The sequence below is a fragment of the Peromyscus eremicus genome, chromosome 2 (assembly GCF_949786415.1).
Source record: "Peromyscus eremicus chromosome 2, PerEre_H2_v1, whole genome shotgun sequence".
Taxonomy (NCBI): Eukaryota; Metazoa; Chordata; class Mammalia; order Rodentia; family Cricetidae; genus Peromyscus; species Peromyscus eremicus.
In genome coordinates this window covers 147,021,964-147,041,689 of record NC_081417.1, presented here as the reverse complement: position 1 = coordinate 147,041,689, position 19,726 = coordinate 147,021,964, and the positions used below count along the sequence as shown (strand labels likewise).

Below are 19,726 nucleotides of genomic sequence, written 5' to 3'. Positions count from 1 at the left end.
TTCCCATACAATTTCGTTTCACAAGATCATGGTCTGATCACAGAGTGGGTACAGTCATGTCCACATGTACATTCTTCCTGAAACCTCAAGGGGGGGTACCAGGGCAGGAATGGAGTTTACACAAAGGTCACAGTGGTCCTTCCTGGAACACTTGCAACTATCCCAGTCACAGTTGAGCACATCTCTTAACAGAAATCTTTTTACATTGTTACATTGTTACAGGTTGAATAATGGCTGAGTCAGGTGGCCTTTGGAACTAGTTTTCTTTTTAGTTCCTTATTTCCTGGGGCTTGGGGGTGTAAGCCTGAAGGGTTAGGGTCTTTCACTTAACTGTTGAATCTTCTCTCTAGCCCATTGCACAACTGGTTTAATAAACCTTGGGCAGTGTCCTCACTCAAGAACCAGCCAGGTCCTGGGACCGTTCATGGAGTCATGACTCAAGGACATAACCAGTCTACCTGGTTTCCTTTTTCTTTTTTCCTTTTTTTTTTTTTTTTTGGTTTTTTGAGACTGGGTTTCTCTGTGTAGTTTCGGTGCCTGTCCTGGATCTCGCTCTGTAGCCCAGGCTGGCCTCGAACTCACCGAGATCCGCCTGGCTCTGCCTCTCGAATGCTGGGATTAAAGGCGTGCGCCACCACCGCCCAGATACCTGGTTTTCAAAAGCGCTGGGCAACCCAGACCTGTCTTCCACTGCAGTTCCTAGAACCATCCACTAGACGGCGCTGCTCTACGACAGCGGTGCCCCTCTTCCTCACTCTCATCTCGTTCGTTAGCCCAGCTAAAAAGCCCGCCTCCTGGCCCATAAGGCCACGGGGCCGGAAGTCCTGCTCTCTCTTCCTTTTTCTACAACATGACGGTGAGTAGGCCGGATCTGCCTTTGCCTCCCCTTCATCCCTCTCCATCCGAGGCCAGCGGAGCCCACGGGGCTTTTCTTGCCGGTGCCCGGAGGAGGACGGAGCCCGCGGTGCTGGCGGCACCGAGACCGGTATGGCTGTGCGGGCGCAGGGCTCGCCCGTCACGTCGCTTCCCGTTCTAGGAAGGGGTTGAGGTTAGCGGCCCCGGGGGCCCAGGCGCGGAGTCTGGGGGCTGCCGTGAGTGCGAGCGGGACGTGCCGAGCTAGCCCGGTGCCGGTCCTCAGTCCAGGGGACCGGAAGCTTGCTGGGTGCTGCGGAGCCCCCGCGGTTCCTACGCTCGGGGGTGGTGCTAGCCCTGGGCCCCGCGCCGGACAGCCTCGGAATGCGAGAGGGAGGGGATGTCGCCCAGGCGCGTGTTTCCTGTTTGTTTTTTTAGGGTTACATTGTATTCGTTCTTGTCCGATTGGCTCTTTTTAACCCGTCGACACTGTTAACCCTGCATAGGGACCCCCCTTAGGGTTCAGGCTTACTCTGAGTGTCCCGTCCGCCCCGCGCGGGGAGCAAGAGACATGCCGATCTCCCTTCGTGCTTCCTAAGCCCGTAAGCCGAGACCTCTTCCAGAGAGCACTCGTAGGACCTGGGACGATGTGCCAGTGGAGAAGACATTGGCAGGTCCTGAGGGTGTTGACTGCCGTGTGACTGCTCTCTTGCAGCAAGATCAAGGCGAAAAGGAGAACCCCATGCGGGAGCTTCGCATCCGCAAGCTCTGCCTCAATATCTGTGTTGGGGAGAGCGGAGACAGACTGACCCGGGCCGCCAAGGTGTTGGAGCAGCTCACAGGCCAGACACCTGTGTTTTCCAAAGGTGAGGGATGGCAGGCTGGCTGGGGAGGGGTTGGGCAGAGGACCTTGGTTCATCTAACCAGAACGCCAGAGCAACCTTTAAGGTGAGCTGGAGGAGGGTGTAGTGCTCGGCCTGACTGGCGGGAACCTATCTGTGCTTCCTACCTCTAACTTTATGCTCTCTACCTCAGCTTCCTTTTATCTGCATAAAAGGGATTGCGATTCTCTCGTTTTGTGGCATTAGCATTAAGTGAAGCCCAGGTTCTGCTGTGAGTGGGATTTGGGTGTTCTGTGTTTCTTACCTAGTACTACCAGGGAGCTTAGGCAAGCCGACCTCAGAACATCTGTACAGCTTTTATCAAGGTGTATTCTTCAGGCTGACATCTGGTGGTCCTGGATATTGAACCCAGGGTCCTGCACATTAGAGCTGTGTTTTCTTAGAGTATGATGATGAGATGGATGTGGTAGCCCACACCTGTAATCCCATTCCCCCAGCTGAAGCAGGAGGATTGCTACCGGTTAAAGGCTAGCCTGAGCTGCATTTGAAATTCTCTTGTGCCTCTGACTTAACTATGGTCAACTCCAGAGACTTGAATATATTTTGGGTTCTTAGTCCTGAAGTATGGCTGGGTAAATTAGAAATCGAAAAATGTGTTTTCTGTGTTATAGATGAAGTTGATTTACACATTAGAACACCACGTAGAATGTGAGTAGATGCTTGCATCATAGAGCTGCTGGAGGAGCAGTGAGTGCGGTGGGGGTGTGACATTACCTGACTTTTGTCCCCTGCCTGCAGCTAGATACACCGTCAGGTCCTTTGGCATCCGGAGAAATGAGAAGATTGCTGTTCACTGCACTGTCCGTGGAGCCAAGGCAGAGGAGATTCTGGAGAAAGGCCTGAAGGTGAGGCTGGTCCGTGTGTGGGCAGCTGCAGAGTCAGAGATGAGGTTCACAGTCGGCAGTGCTGAGCTGTATTTTGGTTGGTGTTTTAAAGGTGACAGTCTGTTCTTTGGATTCCCATTCTTTGCTGGGTTTTTCTCTGACCTTCGGAAGTTGGGATCATTTGATGCAATCTAGGTGGGAGGTGGTTTTGTTAGGGGAAAGGTAGCCTGTGCTCCTGACCAGATTGCATAGACTTGGTTTGCTCTGGCCCTCTGGGTGTTCCTTTGAACAGGTATTTGTGTGGCACTTGAACATGACAAGTAACACGATTGCTGCATTTTTCTCCTCAGGTGCGGGAGTATGAGTTGCGGAAAAATAACTTCTCAGATACTGGAAACTTTGGCTTTGGGATTCAAGAACACATTGACCTGGGCATCAAATATGACCCAAGCATTGGGATCTACGGCCTGGACTTCTATGTGGTATGGTTCTGTACCCTTTCCCCGAGCTGCCTGTGAGGAGGGTGCCTGCTTCCGCTCTCTTGGTCACATGTGCTGTCTTCCTGTTGGGATGTTGGGGTGCTGGGTTGAAGCCTTGTGTCTTGTCTGCCTGTGTGTACACCTTGGGAGGAAGGGCCTTGTTTGTGGCAAGTGTAGAAGTTCAGCACCACACAAGACAGATGGTCCCTGCCAGTGTGAAGCTCTCTGGGGTGTGGTGCTGTGCTGCCCCTGGCCTTGGAGTTGGCTGGACTGTGGCCGCCCTGTCCCCATTCCTTCCTTAGGCACCTGAGTTCCATGCAGAAGACATACACACAGGTGTGGGTGGTGCGCACATGTACTCAGTGGGGATTTTCATGTGGAAATGACTTACCACAATGTTTTCCTTTATAAGAGTAAAGAGGCAGAAGTAAAAGTGAGAAACATTAGCACCTAAGATTCAGACACTAGACATCAGTGAGGGAGGAACTCAGAGGTCAGGGCGGCAGAGCTTTGGGGGGTGCTTTTGAGCAAATGGGTGGTGAATGTGTGTTCCTTTGTGCTTTTAGAATTTAAATTTTTCTGCATTACACGTTGTAGATTTTTGTTTTGAGCCAGGCTCCTTGGTTTGTAGCCCAAGCAGGCCTTGAACTCCCTGCGTACATCTCCTGTGTGTTAAGATTCTAGGATCTACTGGCACACTTGATTGGATGTGTTGTCCTGACCCCACCACACACACCAAATTCTGTTTTTATGTGTATAGATGTTTTTGCCTGTTTGTACATCTGCACCATGTATGTGCAAGGGAATCCGAATCCTCTAGAGACAGGAGTTAGAAAGTTGGGGAACAGTTGTGGATCCTCAACACGCTTGGAAATGGGTGGGGAAGGTTCCAGCCTGCAGAGCGTGCGTCTGTAGTGTGTGTTGTCTGGGAAGCCAACCACAGTTCTGCCAACTTAGAGATGTCAGACTCCATTAAGTTTCCAGGCAACTTAAAGAGGAGTCTCCAGTGTGTGGGTTTTGTCTGTCCACTGTTGACCCTAAGCTGGCTGGATGACTGTTGGTTGTTCCTGGCACAGGTGCTGGGTAGGCCAGGTTTCAGCATCGCAGACAAGAAGCGCAGGACAGGCTGCATTGGGGCCAAGCACAGAATCAGCAAAGAGGAGGCCATGCGCTGGTTCCAGCAGAAGGTAAAGCTATCTCCCATGAACTGGTGGTGCTGGCAGCTGTTACTGGGATTGGGAGCTGTGCATATAGTGCTGTTTGGTGGGTAGCTTGTTTAAAGATAGATTATATGGGCAATTTGTAAAATGGCTCCCAGGGTTGGTGGTTGAAAAGGAAGGCCCAGGTCTGAGTGTAGGTAGCTGGAATCAGAATTCTCAGACATTAGTTTTTCCTGTCGTTCTTGCTGTTGCCTCCTGTTCTGAAAAATACAATCTCTTCTCTTTCAGTATGATGGGATCATCCTTCCTGGCAAATAAATTTTACCCAAAAGGCCAATAAAATTTTCTCAGAAATGCATGTTACTGTTGTGTGTTTGTGAAAGGAGTCTAGCCACATTCAGATCCTGGGACCTCAATCACTTACAGCCTCGATGAGAATTGCTGATGCAGCCTGCGTCCTGGACTCCGTGTTTCCCTGCAGCTCAGAGCCGAGCACTGTGCTTGCGTGCCCTATGGGTGGCCTGTGGTGCAGTGGTCCCAGTTTAAATGGGTTTTGAGAGGGATGGGGTGGGGTTAGGATTCGGATTAGTTGTAACCAAGGGCTGGGTCCATGTTCCATGTCCCAGTGAGCGCTCCTTGTTTGTGATTTGATGTGTGGTGAAGGTACTACAAGACAAGCTTCTGGTGTGGTGCTAAAGACTAAATTTTGACTTTGCTGTTCAGAGTTGAGTTGCCTTTAAAATGAGAAGGTTGGGAGGCTGTGTCCAGAGGGAAGTCTCGCAGGCAAATTGTCTGATTTGATCCCAGTCCTCCTTTAGCTATGTTTCCTCCTTCACGGAAGCAGTAATCCTTAGACCACTACTAGGAACGTAAGTACAAAAAAAAAATACTCTGTGTGTGTGTTTTGTACATAAACTCTTAAGAGTTGGCTGTAACGAGTGATTTTTTTTCCCCCTTAACCTCCCCAGATCCCAGATCATTGAAATAGTTATCAATAGGCTGTTTTAGGGACTGGGGAGGTGAAGGCTTGCTGTGTGAGCGTGGGGGCCTAAGTTAATACCCGTTACTCATAAAAAGCCAGGCAGATGCCAGCAGCTATAGCCGGCCAGCCCAGCCTAATGGGGCGCCCCAAGTCCTGGTGAGAGGCACTAAGAAAAGCAAGGTCGGGGCCCCTGTGGAAGCACACGCAACTCAGCTTCCCTTTGTATCTTAATGTTGGTTGTGTTTTTCAAGATAGTGTCTCTCTATGTAGCTCTGGCTGTCCTGGAACTTAGGCCCAGCAGACTTCAAACTCAGAGCTCCTCCACCTCCCTCTGCTGAGACCAAAGGCATACACCACCATACCCTGCTCTTAAGTTTCTTTTAATTCAGGGTTTGGTTTTTAAGTGCACTGGCATTTTGCCTACATGTAGGTCTGTACCACATTCGTGCTTGGTGCCAGTGGAGGCCTGACCAGGGCAGGTGGTGTATGACAACTCCCACCCCCTGGCCCTGGAGTCAACAGTTGTGAGCCTACATATGGATGTTGGGAATTGAGCCCCAGTCCTCTGCAAGAACAGCCAGTGCTCACTGGGCGGTGGTGGTGCACACCTTTAATCCCAGCACTCAGGAGGCAGAGCCAGGAGGATCTTTTGTGAATTTTAGGCCAGCCTGGTCTACAGAGCAAGATCCAGGACAGGCACCAAAACTACACAGAGAAACCCTGCCTCAGAAAAAAAACAAAAAAAAGAATAGCCAATGCTCTTAACTCCTGAGCCATCTTTCCAGCCTTTTTGCTCATTGAGACAGGAGACTACTCAGTAGGTGGGCAGATGTGAGGGCTTATGGACCCACAAGAAGCTTGTGTTTTGAGACAGTGTTAACTCCTGACCCAAAGGCTATGGTCTCTTGTCAACCAGAGTAGCTTGGAATTTGCTGTGTGACTGAGTATGACCTCTGCCTCCCGAGTGCTGGGATTTAAGTGCCACCACACCCAGTTTACACAGTACCAGGACTTGCTGTATGCCAGGCAAGCACTCTGCCAGACATCTGCAGCCTCACAGCTACTCTTTATAAAGACCTGGAAACCACTAGCCTGGTGATAAGATAAGCTGCTGTGGGAGCCTGTGTTGTGGAGATGGAACACGGTAAGTTTTAAATGTTCCAGAAGCTAGGGAGTGTAAGGTCCTGCTATTACCACTAGCTTTGGTTCGGTATCTGTTTCCTTGATGTTTGTATTGAAGGGAGGACTGGTGTACAAAATGATGGGTTGGTTTCTGGGTTTTGAGGGTGTCCAATATACTAACACTTGGTTTTAACAACACAGATGTGCCTCCTTGCATTGGGTCCTGCTGTATTGTGTATAGTTTAGATGGCTTTACATTTGTTTGGTTTTCCAGGGTTTCTCAGTATACCCCTGGCTATCCTGGAACTAGCTCTGTAGACTAGGCTGGCCTCAACTGCCTTTTAATGCTAGGATTAAAGGCATGTGCCACCATACCTGGCTACATGTGTTATTTCTTAGTTATGCTTCTGCAGGAGACAAGTGTTGGACCCTGTTGGAGCTGGTTTTACAGGTGCTGGGAATTGATCCTGGATTCTCTGGCAGAAAAGAAGTGTTCTTAACTGTTGAGCTATCTCTCCAGCCTTAAGTTAATTTTACTGAAATTGTAAAACTGGGATTCTGGCTCAGTGGAGGCAGTGTTGGAGTTAAGTAAAACTGGCATTTAGTCCTGGCTCTTACCTCGCAGTGTGATGTGGAGGTCATGGAGCGTCTAGGGGAGTGGAACAGTTAGGGGTAGTCCCCTAACCAACTGTGCAGCAGGCAGTGGCTGGGCAGCAAGTGGGTAGGCGGGGTCACCTGGGAGTTTACAAATGTTTTTCCTTAGACCTGCAGAGTGGTGTATGCGGACTGAAGTTCATGGGCTGCCCACATCCTGGTGCTCGAATGATGTGGGCAGGTAGTGTCTATGGACGCTTGGCTAATAAACTAGTTTCATGACTTTCTTGTGTGATTGTTTTCTCCAGCTCTTAGTTAACAAAAATTTGACAATTGAGCCCTGTCCGTCGTCATCTTAAGATAGTGGGCATCTGTCCTATCAGCAGGCCCAGAGATGCTGGGCTGCTTTGCTGAGGGCTACAGTCCTGCAGGGACATCAGCATGCTAGGCCAATGCTTTGCAGCTGAGCTACTCTCCCAGCTCTAGGACTGATTGTGTGTGACCAGCAGTTTGCTTGCTGTATTCCCAGAATTTTTGATGTCAGACATACTGCCACCAAGGGTAATCCCATGTATCCTAGGGATTGCAGAGTGTTAAGGGGGTCAAGTGGTATGTGATGGGTGGGGTCTTTACAACAAGGAGCAGTGTGGCATAGTTGAGGCTGGGATGAGATGACAGGACGTGTAACCAGCCTACCTTTGGGCTCTGGCTGCTTCAGAAGCTGGGAAACAGTAAGGTTACTGTTGGTTGTGCTGTGTGTTTATAGCCAGCAGGAAGACCGAAGGGCAAGAGTGAAGGTGAGAGCTGTCTAGGGTAGGGGAGGAATATGCCACAGCACATCTGGTGGTCGGGGCTACTGGAGTCTGTTCTCACAGAGGTGGAGGTCAAAGCAGGCTTGCTGTATAAGCACCTTTACCCACCATTGCTGACCCTATCCAGATACCTCTAAAGAGAAGTGATAAATATCTGTAGGAAATTTACATTGTACTAGATTAATAATTTTTAGACATAATACAGTCCTAAGGGATAATAGGGTCTCCTTCCCCAGTGGAGACACTAGAAAATACAGCTGCTGTCCTCTAGGCCTTTTCTGCTTTTTTGAGACAAGGTATTAATGTGTAGACCAGATGGTGTAAGCTCCTCCTGAGCTTTGGGGTTACACACAGCTGCTACTCTCAGGCATTTTTGGTAACAGTGTTTTGGGTTTGTTTTTAAACATAGTTGAGAGAATGAGGAATAGTTGTGAGTTTTTCCCTTCAAGTGGCTGCATAATATTGCCTCCACCCACTGTGGGGAGAAAAGCCAGAAAACCTGTTACTGGCTCCCTGAGCCATTAGTGATGCCGTGGGAAGAGCACAAGCAGGGGAATTTTTATGTGTCTGATGCTACTTCTGCCAGGGAGGGCCGCAGGGAAGCCTCTGACCTTTTATAAGGTGGTTGGCTTTTTCCTGTAATCATGGGCCCACCCTAACAATGCTCCAGATAACCAGTGGATGACGATCCAAAGTTAACTACCAAAGGGGCATGAGCCCTAAAGAGTTAAGGGCCCCAAAACCACCTACAAACAGTTTTAAGCTGCCAGCCACTGGAGACCTGGTGGTGCCTGGGGGTACAGAGCTACTTGGAGAGCACTTGTTATGGAAACCATAGAGTGGTTGTCAGAGGGGAATCCAGCCTAAGGTGCCTGGGGCACCAGGAGGACTGAACTTGGCTTTTGAAGGTACAAGTGTAGAAGGATGCATTTGTTTCTACCAAGGACCACTGTGCAACCTGGCCCTGGGGTGTTACATGTAACTATAAGAAGCCGGAAAGCTAGAGGCATTCAACAGCTTAACCATGGAGGAAGTCACTGCTCCCTGTTTTCCTGAAGATTGCTTTGATAGCATAACTAACCCTTTGAAGACCATGATGACCACCACCAAAAGTACTGCTTCTATTTTAGACCGTTTCACTTTATGGGGCAGGTTGGCCTGGAACTTGAAATGGTCCTGCATCATCAGTCTCCTGAATGCTGTGGTTACAGACGTGACCACTCCCATCCCTTCTTAGAAATACAGGGGTGTTTATTTGTTTCTTTGCAGAGGTTTTGTTTATCTTAGTTCGGCTCAAATGCTACATGGTATGTCCTGCAAACCTAGATTGGTAGTTTAAGCATCTGAAGCCCCTGGCGTGTGAGTGAACACCCAACATGGTACTGACAGGTACCATACGTTTCCTGTAGGGAGCTCCCTGGCTGCCACCTGTTCCCTTTCCAATGTTGCTAAAAGGAAATCATGTGATTGCTAACCTCAGGGTGACCATATAGGTAAATCTAGGAGTTTGTGTGTGGATCAGGTAAAGTGCCCAGCAGTCTCTGATGGTCCTTCCAGGGGGAGAGTACACTATCTGATGATACTTGGGATTCTTCTTTTTTTCTTTTCCTTTCTTTTTTGAGACAGGGTTTCTTTGTGTAGCCTTAGTTGTCCTGGAACTAGCTCTGTAGACCAGGCTAGCCATGAATTTACCAAGATCTGCCTGCATTTGTCTACCAGTGCTGGGGTTAAAGGCGTCTGAGACTACTCCCCATCCATCTCCCCTGCCCCTCCCTGCCCTCCACGTTTTTCCATTTTTAAGCAAAAAATTTTATATGTGTGAGTGGTTATGTGAATGAGTGCAGACACCCTTGGAGGCAACATTTCCCATTGAAGATGGGGTTACAGGAGGTTGTGAAGCTGCACATTGTGAGTGCTGAAAGAACTGAACTTCAGGCCCTCTGTAAGATCAACATGTGCAGTGCCCTTCACTACTGAATTGTCTCTAGTCCCAGTATTTTTTTTTTTTTAAATATTGACCCTTTTAGTCTATTCTCCAAATAGACTAAATGGGACCCTGTTTGAAAATGAAGAGAAAAATTCCACAAAAGAACCCCTTAACGTGAGTCACTGCCTGTTCCTCCTGTGTTGCCCTTGAATCTGACTTAGATTGGCCACACACAGGCCTTAGGTCAGTCAGCCAGCCTCTTTAAGTCCCAGTTTTGGGTAAAATAGATTTACCACCTTCCTTATGGGGCTGTTTTCAAGAATTGGAGTGGAAGTGCATTCAGATTACTCCAGGTTTGCGTCTTGCAAACGGAAAGTTGAAAATGCCCTAATTTGAAAGCACACCTCAGTAACTGCAGAAATCACAGCCACAAAGACCACCGGGTAGATTGTTTGCCCTCACGTCTGGAAGGCTGATGGGACATAGTTGTTGCTATCCCAGCACTAGGAGGGACTTCTGTATTGCATACTGCTTGGGAAAAAGTCAAAATTCAAAGAATAAGTCCAGATCACTTTTTTACCATTGTAAAGTTAGAAAGCCCTAAATCTGCCTAGTGAGATGTCGGTAGGAAACATTGTGACCACCAGAGTTCAATCCCCAGAACCCACCTGCAGATTCCCCCTGACTTCCACACCCAGCTATGGCAGGTACGCGCCCTGTCATGTGAACACATGCACATACAAAAGGAAAAGATAAAATGAGGCTGGGGTGGCTCTGCCTGCTTCTTGAGAGGATCCAGGTTTAATTCCCAGCACCCACATGGTGGCTTACAACCATCTATAATGAGATCTGGCCTGCAGGCATACGTGCAAGCAGAACACTATACATAATAAATAAATCTTTTTTTTAAAAAGACAGCTAAGTAGTATCTGGAACTAATTGCTGGGTGTGGCAAACAACCTCCAAAGTTTATAGCAAATTTTACTTAGATTAATAATTTTACTCAGTCGGGCGGTGGTAGCACATGCCTTTAATCCCAGCACTTGGGAGCAGAGGCAGGTGGATCTCTGAGTTTGAGGCCAGCCTGGTCTACAAGCAAGTTCCAGGACAGGCTCCAAAGCTACACAGAGAAACCTTGTGTTAAAAAAATAATAAAATAGGGGCTAGAGAGATGGCTCAGTGGTTAAGAGCACTGACTGCTCTTTCAGAGGACCCTGGTTCAGTTCCCAGCACCCACATGGCAGTTCACAACTGTCTGTAACCAGTTGAAGGGGATCTAACACCTTCACACCAATGTACATAAAATAAAATTAAATAAATTTCTTTAAAAAAAATAATAATAATAAAATAAAAATAAAAAATAATAATTTTGCTGAGACACCTTTCTGTGAATTCAGCTGCTGGTGAGGGTAGTGGAGACAAAGAGGAGATGATGCCATTCATGAAAGATGGTTTCTGATAATAACCAGTGAGATGGTTATGTAGGTAAATGGCATTTGCCACTAAGCCTGACGACCCAAGTTCCATCTCTGAGACTCCCATGGTGGAAGGAGAGAACTGACTCCTGCAAGTTGTTCTCTGACTTCCACACAGCTGCCATAGCACATCCATACCCCCTTCCAACAAGTAAACATAATTAAAAAATAGTGTCAAGCATAGATTAAGAAGGATGAAATATAAATATGTAAAATAAGTACGGCTCTGCAGTAGAATACATGCCTAGCATACAAGAGGCTGAGTTTACTCCCCGGAATCAAGTGAGGAGGAGAATTAGTAGACTGGTGTAGGATATATTTTTGTAAAATGCTTTATTTATTTATTTTGTGTGTATGTGTGAACATGCATGTGCCACAGAATGTGTGTGGAGGACAGAGGACGATCTGCCGGCGTCGGCTCTCCTTCCTCCATGTCTGTTCCAGAACAGAGACTAAACTCAGGTCATTAGAACTGGCAACAAGTTCCTTCACCCATTACACCATCCCGCTGGCCCTCTTTTTAAAATAATTTTAGAGTTTTAGAAGATGTGATAGATATTCCCTGTTGTCAACTTGACCACATCTGGAATTAACTAAAACTCAAATGGCTGGACATAACAGGAGGGACTTCTTTTTTTTTTTTACTTTTTTTTGGGGGGCGGGGACAGGGTTTCTCTGTGTAGTCCTGGCTATCCTGGAACCAGGCTGGCTTCAAACTTAGAAATCTGTCTGCCTCTGCCTCCCAAGTGCTGGGATTAAAGGCATGGGTTTTGTTGTTGTTGTTGTTATTGTTGGTTTTGTTTTGGTTTGTTTGTTTGTTTGTTTTCTGAGACTGGGTTTCTCTGGCCTGACCTGGCTTACCTGGAACTCACTTCTAGCCACCACACCTGGCTATGGATTTTTTTCTTAATTAAATCACTTGAAGTGGGAAGACCCACTTCTAACCTGGATCTTTGAGGTGGGAAGGTTCACCTTGAATCCATATTGCTGCTCGAAAGCCTGAAAGCTTAACCAGCCAAATGCTTCTAGTTCCTGGTCTTCATGCCTTATATACCTTTCTGCTATCTGCCATCACTCCCTGGGATTAAAGGCGTGAGTCACCATGCTTGGCTGTATCCTATGTTGCCTTGAACTCACAGAGATCCAGAGGGATTTCTGCCTCTGGAATGCTAGGATTAAAGGTGCATGCTACCACTGCCTATCCTCTATGTTTAATATTGTGGCTGTTCTGTTCTCTGACCCCAGATATGTTTATTAGCTATTAGCGTGCACAGTATTTTGGGGAACACAATACCAACAAAAGATCTTTTTTTGTTTTGTTTTGTTTTTTTGCTTTTGTTTTTCAAGACAGGGTTTTTCTGTGTAGCTTTGTGCCTCTCCTGGAACTTAACTCTGTAGCCCAGGCTGGCCTTGAACTCACAGAGATCCGCCTGGCTCTGTCTCCAGAGTGCTGGGATTAAAGGCGTGCACTGCCGCCGCCATAGCCACCGCCGCCGCCACCACCACCCAGCCAGACCCTTTTTTTTAAACTTGCTTTTTATTTATTCTTTGTATCTTTCACATCATTCATCTCAATCCTATTCATTTCCTGTTCCTGCATATCCACCCTCTGCCCTTGTAGTTACCGCCCCCGCAATGAAATATAAGGAAAAAAAAGAGAAAAAAAATCTCATGGAAGCTGTAGTGTGACATAATGTAATCCAGGTCTTTTAAGGTGGGAGGATCCACCTCTAATCTGGGCCACACCTCTTGGTGGCAGCCTATTATAAGACATGGGGCCAGGCAGTAGTAGCTGGCCCATGCTTTTAATCCTAGCACTTGGGAGGCAGAGGCAGGAGGATCTCTGTGAGTTCAAGGCCAGCTTGGTCTATGGAAGTTCTCTCTTTGTCTGCTCACTCTCACTCTGACTAGCATGTCCATTCCTTCACTGGCATCAGAGCCTATTTTTTTTTGGATTCCATCATATACAGAAGACCAACTGAGACATTAGACCTCACAGACTGAACAACTACTGGACTCTTGGACTTTCTGTTGGTAGACAGCCATTGTTGGACCAGCTGGACCGCAGCCTGTAAGCCATTCTAATAAATCCCCTTTATATATATATAAATTCTGTAAGTTCTGTTCCTCTAGAGACTCCTGACTAATTAATACACTGGTTATCATGGTTGTCAGTTGTAGTATTCACTACAATGGTCAGTCATAGTGATCACTGACTATGGTGATCATTGATGTCATCAGTTTTAGTGTTCACATTAATGGGCGATAATACTGGTCACTGTGACGGAAATTGATGTGGTTAGTTGTAATGTACACTGTGATGGTTAGCCATTGTGGTCATTGTGTTCGTCATTGTGGTGGTCAGCTGTAGTATTCATTGTGACGGTAAAGCATAGTGGTCGCTTATAGATCAATTGTAGTGTCCACCTTAATGGGCAATCATAGAGATCACTGTAGTGGTCAGCTGTAGTATTCACTGTGATGGTCAGTCATAGTGTTCGTTGTAATAGTCAGAGGTTGTGGTTAGTTGTAGTCACTATTATGGTCAGCTATAATGGTCACTGTGATGGTCAGCCATACTGGCCCCTTGATAGTTAACTGTGGTAGTCATTGCTATGGTCAGCTCTGGTGGTCACTGTGATGTGTATCCATAGTGGTCACTGTGGTGGTCAGTAGTAATGTTCACTTGGTGGGCAGTTGAAGTGTTCACTGTGATGGTCAGTGATAGTGGTCACTTGGTGGCCATTGATGTGGTCAGCTGTAATGGTCACTATCATGCTTTGGTCAGTTGTAGCTTTATAATCTCTTTCGAAGACATTTTATTATTTAGTTCATTTAAAAAAAATTTTTTTTTTTGGTTTTTTGAGACAGGGTTTCTTTATGTAGCTTTGGCTTCTCTCCTGGAACTCACTCTGTAGCCCAGGCTGGCCTCGAACTCACAGAGATTCACCTGCCTCTGCCTCCTGTGTGCTAGGATCAAAGCTGCCCAGCTAAAAATGATTATTTTTTATGCATATGTGCCTACATGAGTTTGTCTGCATCACGTGTATTCAGGAACCTGAAGAAGCCAGAAGAGGGTGTTGGATCCGCTAGAACTGGAGTTGCAGGAGGTTGTAGGATATCATGGAGGTGCTGGGATCTAAATCAGGTCCTTTGCAAGAGCAGCCAGTGCTCTAACCACTGAGCCATTTCTCCAGCCCATGATCTCTTGCTCTCTCTCTTTAAATTTTTTAAATTTATTTTTATGTTTTTTGTTTGTTTGTTTGTTTTTTTAGGTACCTGTCCTGGATCTGCTCTGTAGTCCAGGCTGGCCTTGAACTTACAGAGATCCGCCTGGCTCCTGGAGTGCTGGGATTTAAAGGCGTGTGCCACCACCGCGCCGGCTTTGTTTTGAGACAGGTCTTTTTTGGAACCCTGGCAGTCCTGGAGCTCATTATATAGACTAGGCTGGCCTCAAATTCACAGAGATCTGCCAGGCTCTGCATCCCAAGTGCTGGGACTACCACTTTTTTTTGTTTAAGAGGTGTGTGTGTGTGTGTGTGCGTATATCTATGCATGTTCATGTCCTCTGACCAACCTCCACACGTTCACTGGATATGTGCCCACTCATTTCCCTCAGTTTGAGCTAGCCTGGTGTTTTCCTCATTAGATCTATGAAGTGCATTTTGAAGCAGAGTTCCAGAGATGAATTACCTCGTGGGTCAGTATCCTACGTAGTTTTTGTGAACCTGACACAAGCCTGAGTCATCTGGGAAGAGGGAACCTCAGTTGAGAAAATGCTTCCATTAGATTGGCGTGTGGGGTATTTTCTTGATTAATGATTGATGTGATGTGGGAAAGCTCAGCTCAGATGTGCCGCTCCTGGGAAGGTGGTCCTGGGCTGTGTAAAAAAACAAGATGAGCAAGCCATGAAGAGCTAGCCTGTGAGTAACATTCCTCATGATGATCACTACTTCGGCGGTTACCTTGAGTTCCTGCCCTGACTTCCCTCACTGATGGACTATGGTCCAGATATGTGAGCCAGACAACCCCTTTTCCCCCTCAGACAAGCCCTTTCCCCCCCCAGACAAGCCCTTTTCCCTCCAGACAAGCCCTTCCCCCTCCAGACAACCCCTCCCCCCCCAGGTCGCTTTTGATCTTGGTGTTTTATCACAGCCATAGGCACACTGCTAGGACACAGTGGGATTACAACGCTGACAGTTCCCTGATGGGGTGGCGGAAAGAGTCCCACATAAAGGAACTTGAGATCATGGCATATGGTTGCATACTGTAAGGCCAAAGACAAGAAGAACTGCATAGAATGTTTGGGCAAACATCCTGCTCCTAAGCTCTACAAACAATGGACTCCGGCTGAGAAAGTAGTTTTTGTAATAGTGAGGAAAGACCCTGAAGAGCACCTCTGAAACGGTATCTCTCCTAGGATGGAAAATAAGTAAATACATTGTAGATACTGAGAACCAGGGAAAGCAGACAGTAAGAGGAAATGCTAGAATGTACCGGGGTGCTAGGTCAGAGCTGGAAATAAGTATGTGTGTACACAAGTTACTAAGTGTGTGTGGTACCTGGCCTTTTCTGCTGTAAAGTTCTGGAAACACCACCAGTAACGCCACCTTAACCAAGTAATCAGAACTGACGTCAGTAGCCACAAAGCCAATCAATAGCAGAGCTTATATAGGCTTTCTTTGGTTGGTTTGTTTGGGTTTGGTTTTTCTAGACAGGGCTTATCTGTGTAGCCCTGGCTGTCCTGGAACTTGCTCTGTAGGCCAGGCTAGCCTCAAACTCACAGAGATCCACTTGTCTCTGCCTCCTGAGTGCTGAGATCAAAGGCATGCACCACCACCACCATACCCAGCATTTACGTCTGCATAGTGAGTTCCAGGCCAGCCATGGCTACATAGTAGGACCCGACATTTTTTTTTCCCAATGAGGCTGGAGAGATGACTCATCTCATAAGGATTCTTGCTCTTTTTGCATAAGACTGGAGTTTGGTCCCCAGCACCGTATTGGGATGTTCTCAACCACCTGTCACTTTAGCTCCAGGAGATCCAATGATGCCTGTCTTCCTCAGACACCCATATGAACATGCATATGCTAACATGCACACACACACATGCACACACACGGACACACACACATGCACATACTAACATGCACACACACACACACACACATAAAATAAACCTTGCCATGCATGGTGGTGCATGTCTTTAATCTCAGCACCCCACAGACAGATCTACATAGTTCCAGAACAGCCAGAGGTAAATAGTGAGACTCTGCAAATAAATAAATAAATAAATAAATAAATAAATAAATAAATAAGAATAAAAATAAATCTTTAAGCCGGGTGGTGGTGGCAGTGGCGCACACCTTTAATCCCAGCACTTGGGAGGCAGAGCCAGGTAAATCTCTGTGAGTTCGAGGCCAGCCTGGTCTACAGAGCAAGATCCAAGACAGGCACCAAAACTACACAGAGAAACCCTGTCTTGAAAAAATAAAACAAAACAAAAATAAATCTTTAAATTATATTATTTAGGGGCTGGAGAGAGGTCTCAGTAGTTAAGAGCACTTGTTGTTACAGAGGACCTGAGTTTTGTACCATATGGCATCTCATAACTGTCCATAAATCCAGTTCTAGAGGATTCAAGGCTTTCTTCTGATCTCTGAGGTCATGAGGCATGCACACGGTGTACAGACATGCATGTGAGCAAAACACTCATACACATAAAATCTAAAAAATTAAGAAAATATTTATTATTGTATTAGGGGATGCATGTGCTGTGACACATGTGGAGGTCAGGGGACAGCTTTGTGGAGTCAATTCTTTCCTCTTCCTGTGTAGGTCCCAGGAATTGAACTCATGTCTCCAGGATTAGCAACAAGCACGCTACCCACTGAGCCATCCCAACAGCTACCAGAAATTTTTTTTTTTTTTAAATTGCTTCCAGAGCAGAACTTCTTTTTTTTTTTTTTTTTAAAGATTTATTTATTTATTATGTATACAGTATTCTGCCTGCACATATGTCTGCAGGCCAGAAGAGGGCACCAGATCTCATTACAGATGGTTGTGAGCCACCATGTGGTTGCTGGGAATTGAACTCAGGACCTCTGGAAGAACAGTCAGTGCTCTTAACCTCTGAGCCATCTCTCCAGCCCCCCTACCAGAAATTTTTATTTTTAACTTGCAGGCTTACTGCCCTGGTTTGAATTAAGTAGAAAGGGAAGGCTTTAATGTTTACTGAGGGCTGGGCTGTGGTGGCAGACACTTTTAATCCCAGCACTCGGGAGGCAGAGGTGGGCCGATCTCTGTGAGTTCAAGGCCAGCCTGGTCTACAGAGAAGAGTTCCAGGACAGCCAGGGCTACACAGAGAAATCCTGTCTCGAAAAAAACAAAACAAACAAAAATTAAAGTATACTGAGGGAGTCTGTGTGCTGCTTTACCTATCATGAGATCAGCACTAAGAGGGAATGGTGTTCACTGAGGACAAGGATCCAGTGTCTCAAAGCTCTTTCTCTAAGCATAACATGTGCCACAGATGATAATGCTCAATAGTCCAGCAGTTGATTTTATGGATGAGGCTTAGGGAGATGAAGCCATCCAACCTGCCTTAGTCACTGTTCTATTGCTGTGAGGAGACACCATGACCAAGGCAGCTCTTATAAAGAAAGCATTTAATTGGGGCTTTGTCTACAGTTTCAGAGGTTCAGTCCATGATCATCATGGCAGGGAGCATGGCAGCATGCAGACAGGCATGGTGCTGGAGAAGTAGCTGAGAATTCTAAATCCTGATCCATAAACACACACACACACACACACACACACACACACACACACACACACACACGAGGGGGGGGGTCTGGCAAGGGGTTTTGAAATCTCAAAGCCCACCCCAGTGATACACTTACTTCATCAAGGCCACACCTCCTCATCCTTGTAATCTTTTCAAACAGCTCTACATATGCCCTGGTGACCAAGCATTCACATGAGCCTATGAAGCCATTCTTATTCAAACCACCAAAGGATCCAAGTGAGCAGGTGAGGGCCTTCCTCCTGAAGAGTGAGGGAGGCCACTCACAGTCCAAGAATTACAATAACCCTGTGCCTAGACTTTTCAGCAAGTCTCCAAACTTCAGTGCCCTTGTCATCCCATCTCTCTGGACCCTCCTCAAGAACAGTCTGTGTACTCCTAGGTGGACAAGAGGCAGCCATTTGTGGGAGTGACTTTCAGGCAGTGTGTTAGGTTCCCATGGTGTTCTGTTGCTGCTCTGTAAAGTGTCAGAGGAGCCAGGCATGGTGGCATGCCTTTAAATATTTTTTAGATTTATTTATTTTATTTTATATGTATGAGTGTTTTACCTGCATGTCTGAGTGCCAGGTGTGTGCCTAGTGCCAGGGAGGTCAGAAGAGGGCATCAGATCCCCTGGAACTGGAGTTACAGATGGTTGTGAGCCACCATGTAGGTGCTGGGAACTGAACCTGGATCCTCTGCAAGAGCAACAAATGCTCTCAACCACTGAGCCGGCTCTCCAGTGCCAGTGATCTGTGTAAGTTCAAGGCTACCCTGGTCTAAACCAGTGTTGGAGGGCTTGTACCATGGCTCAGTGGGTAAAGGTACATGCCCCCAAGCCTGGTGACCTTTGTTTAATCATCAAGACCTACAAGATGGAAGGAGAGATCCAAGTCTTACAAGTTGTCTCTGACCTCCACACGTGTTCTGTGGTACATGTGAACTCACACACATTAAAAATAGATAAATAAAATGTATTTAAAAATACTAGAAACCGCTGGGCGGTGGTGGCGCACGCCTTTAATCCCAGCACTTGGGAGGCAGAGCCAGGCGGATCTCTGTGAGTTCGAGGCCAGCCTGGGCTACAGAGTGAGTTCCAGGAAAGGTGCAAAGCTACCTTTTTTTTCTCGAGAAAAAAAAAAACAAAAAAAAATAGAAACCTATAGTCTTTTATTTCTGGAAGTCAGAAGTCCAAAATGGGTCTTATTGAGCTTTGATTCAAATATCAGCATCATTTTGCTTTGTTTGAGACAGGGTCTCTCTACACAGCCCTGCCTCTGCCTCCTGAGTGCTGGGATTAAAGGTGTGCGCCATCACGCCCAGCTGTGAGTATCAATATCCTCTTTAGCTGAGCCTCACTTCCCTCTCTCACTTGGAAGGATCTCTGTGGTGTGGCATTGTGCCCACCTCATAACCAAGGATAATCTCTCATGACTAGGTCAGATGATTAGCAATTTTGCCATGTAAGGTGGCACACTTCTAGGCTCCAGGATCAGAGTCTGTGACTTGGAAAACCATCACTCCCACTGAAGGCAGAGGAGAAGGCATGGGTCAGGGACCAGCTCTTCTGGCAACCCATTTCCAAGAACTCTAGGAACCGCTGGGAGTCTGAGAATTCTGATTCATAGCTGGCTTCCAGGTCACCATGAAAGTCAAACTGTCAAGAGAAAATAGCAGAACAGCAGCTTTGGCTTCCTGAATTCCCTTCTGTGCCTTGCAGAAGGTCTTTACCCTGTATGCACTGGTGTTTGTGTGTATTTCTCCACCCCTAATAAAAGCATTTCTTAAAGAACAAAGCATAAACCGGGCAGT

The 19,726-nt window shown here is 46.9% G+C and overlaps 1 protein-coding gene across 1 annotated transcript; it reads left to right on the top strand.

Moving 5' to 3' along the window:
- Positions 1-765: 765 nt before the first annotated feature.
- Positions 766-4,575, top strand: Rpl11 (ribosomal protein L11). Its single transcript, XM_059256197.1, has 6 exons — positions 766-856; positions 1,568-1,718; positions 2,493-2,599; positions 2,929-3,060; positions 4,134-4,244; positions 4,506-4,575. Exons 1-6 carry the CDS (start codon positions 851-853, stop codon positions 4,533-4,535), a joined length of 537 nt encoding a protein of 178 aa, XP_059112180.1. The 5' UTR covers positions 766-850; the 3' UTR covers positions 4,536-4,575.
- The last annotated feature ends 15,151 nt before the right edge of the window (positions 4,576-19,726 follow it).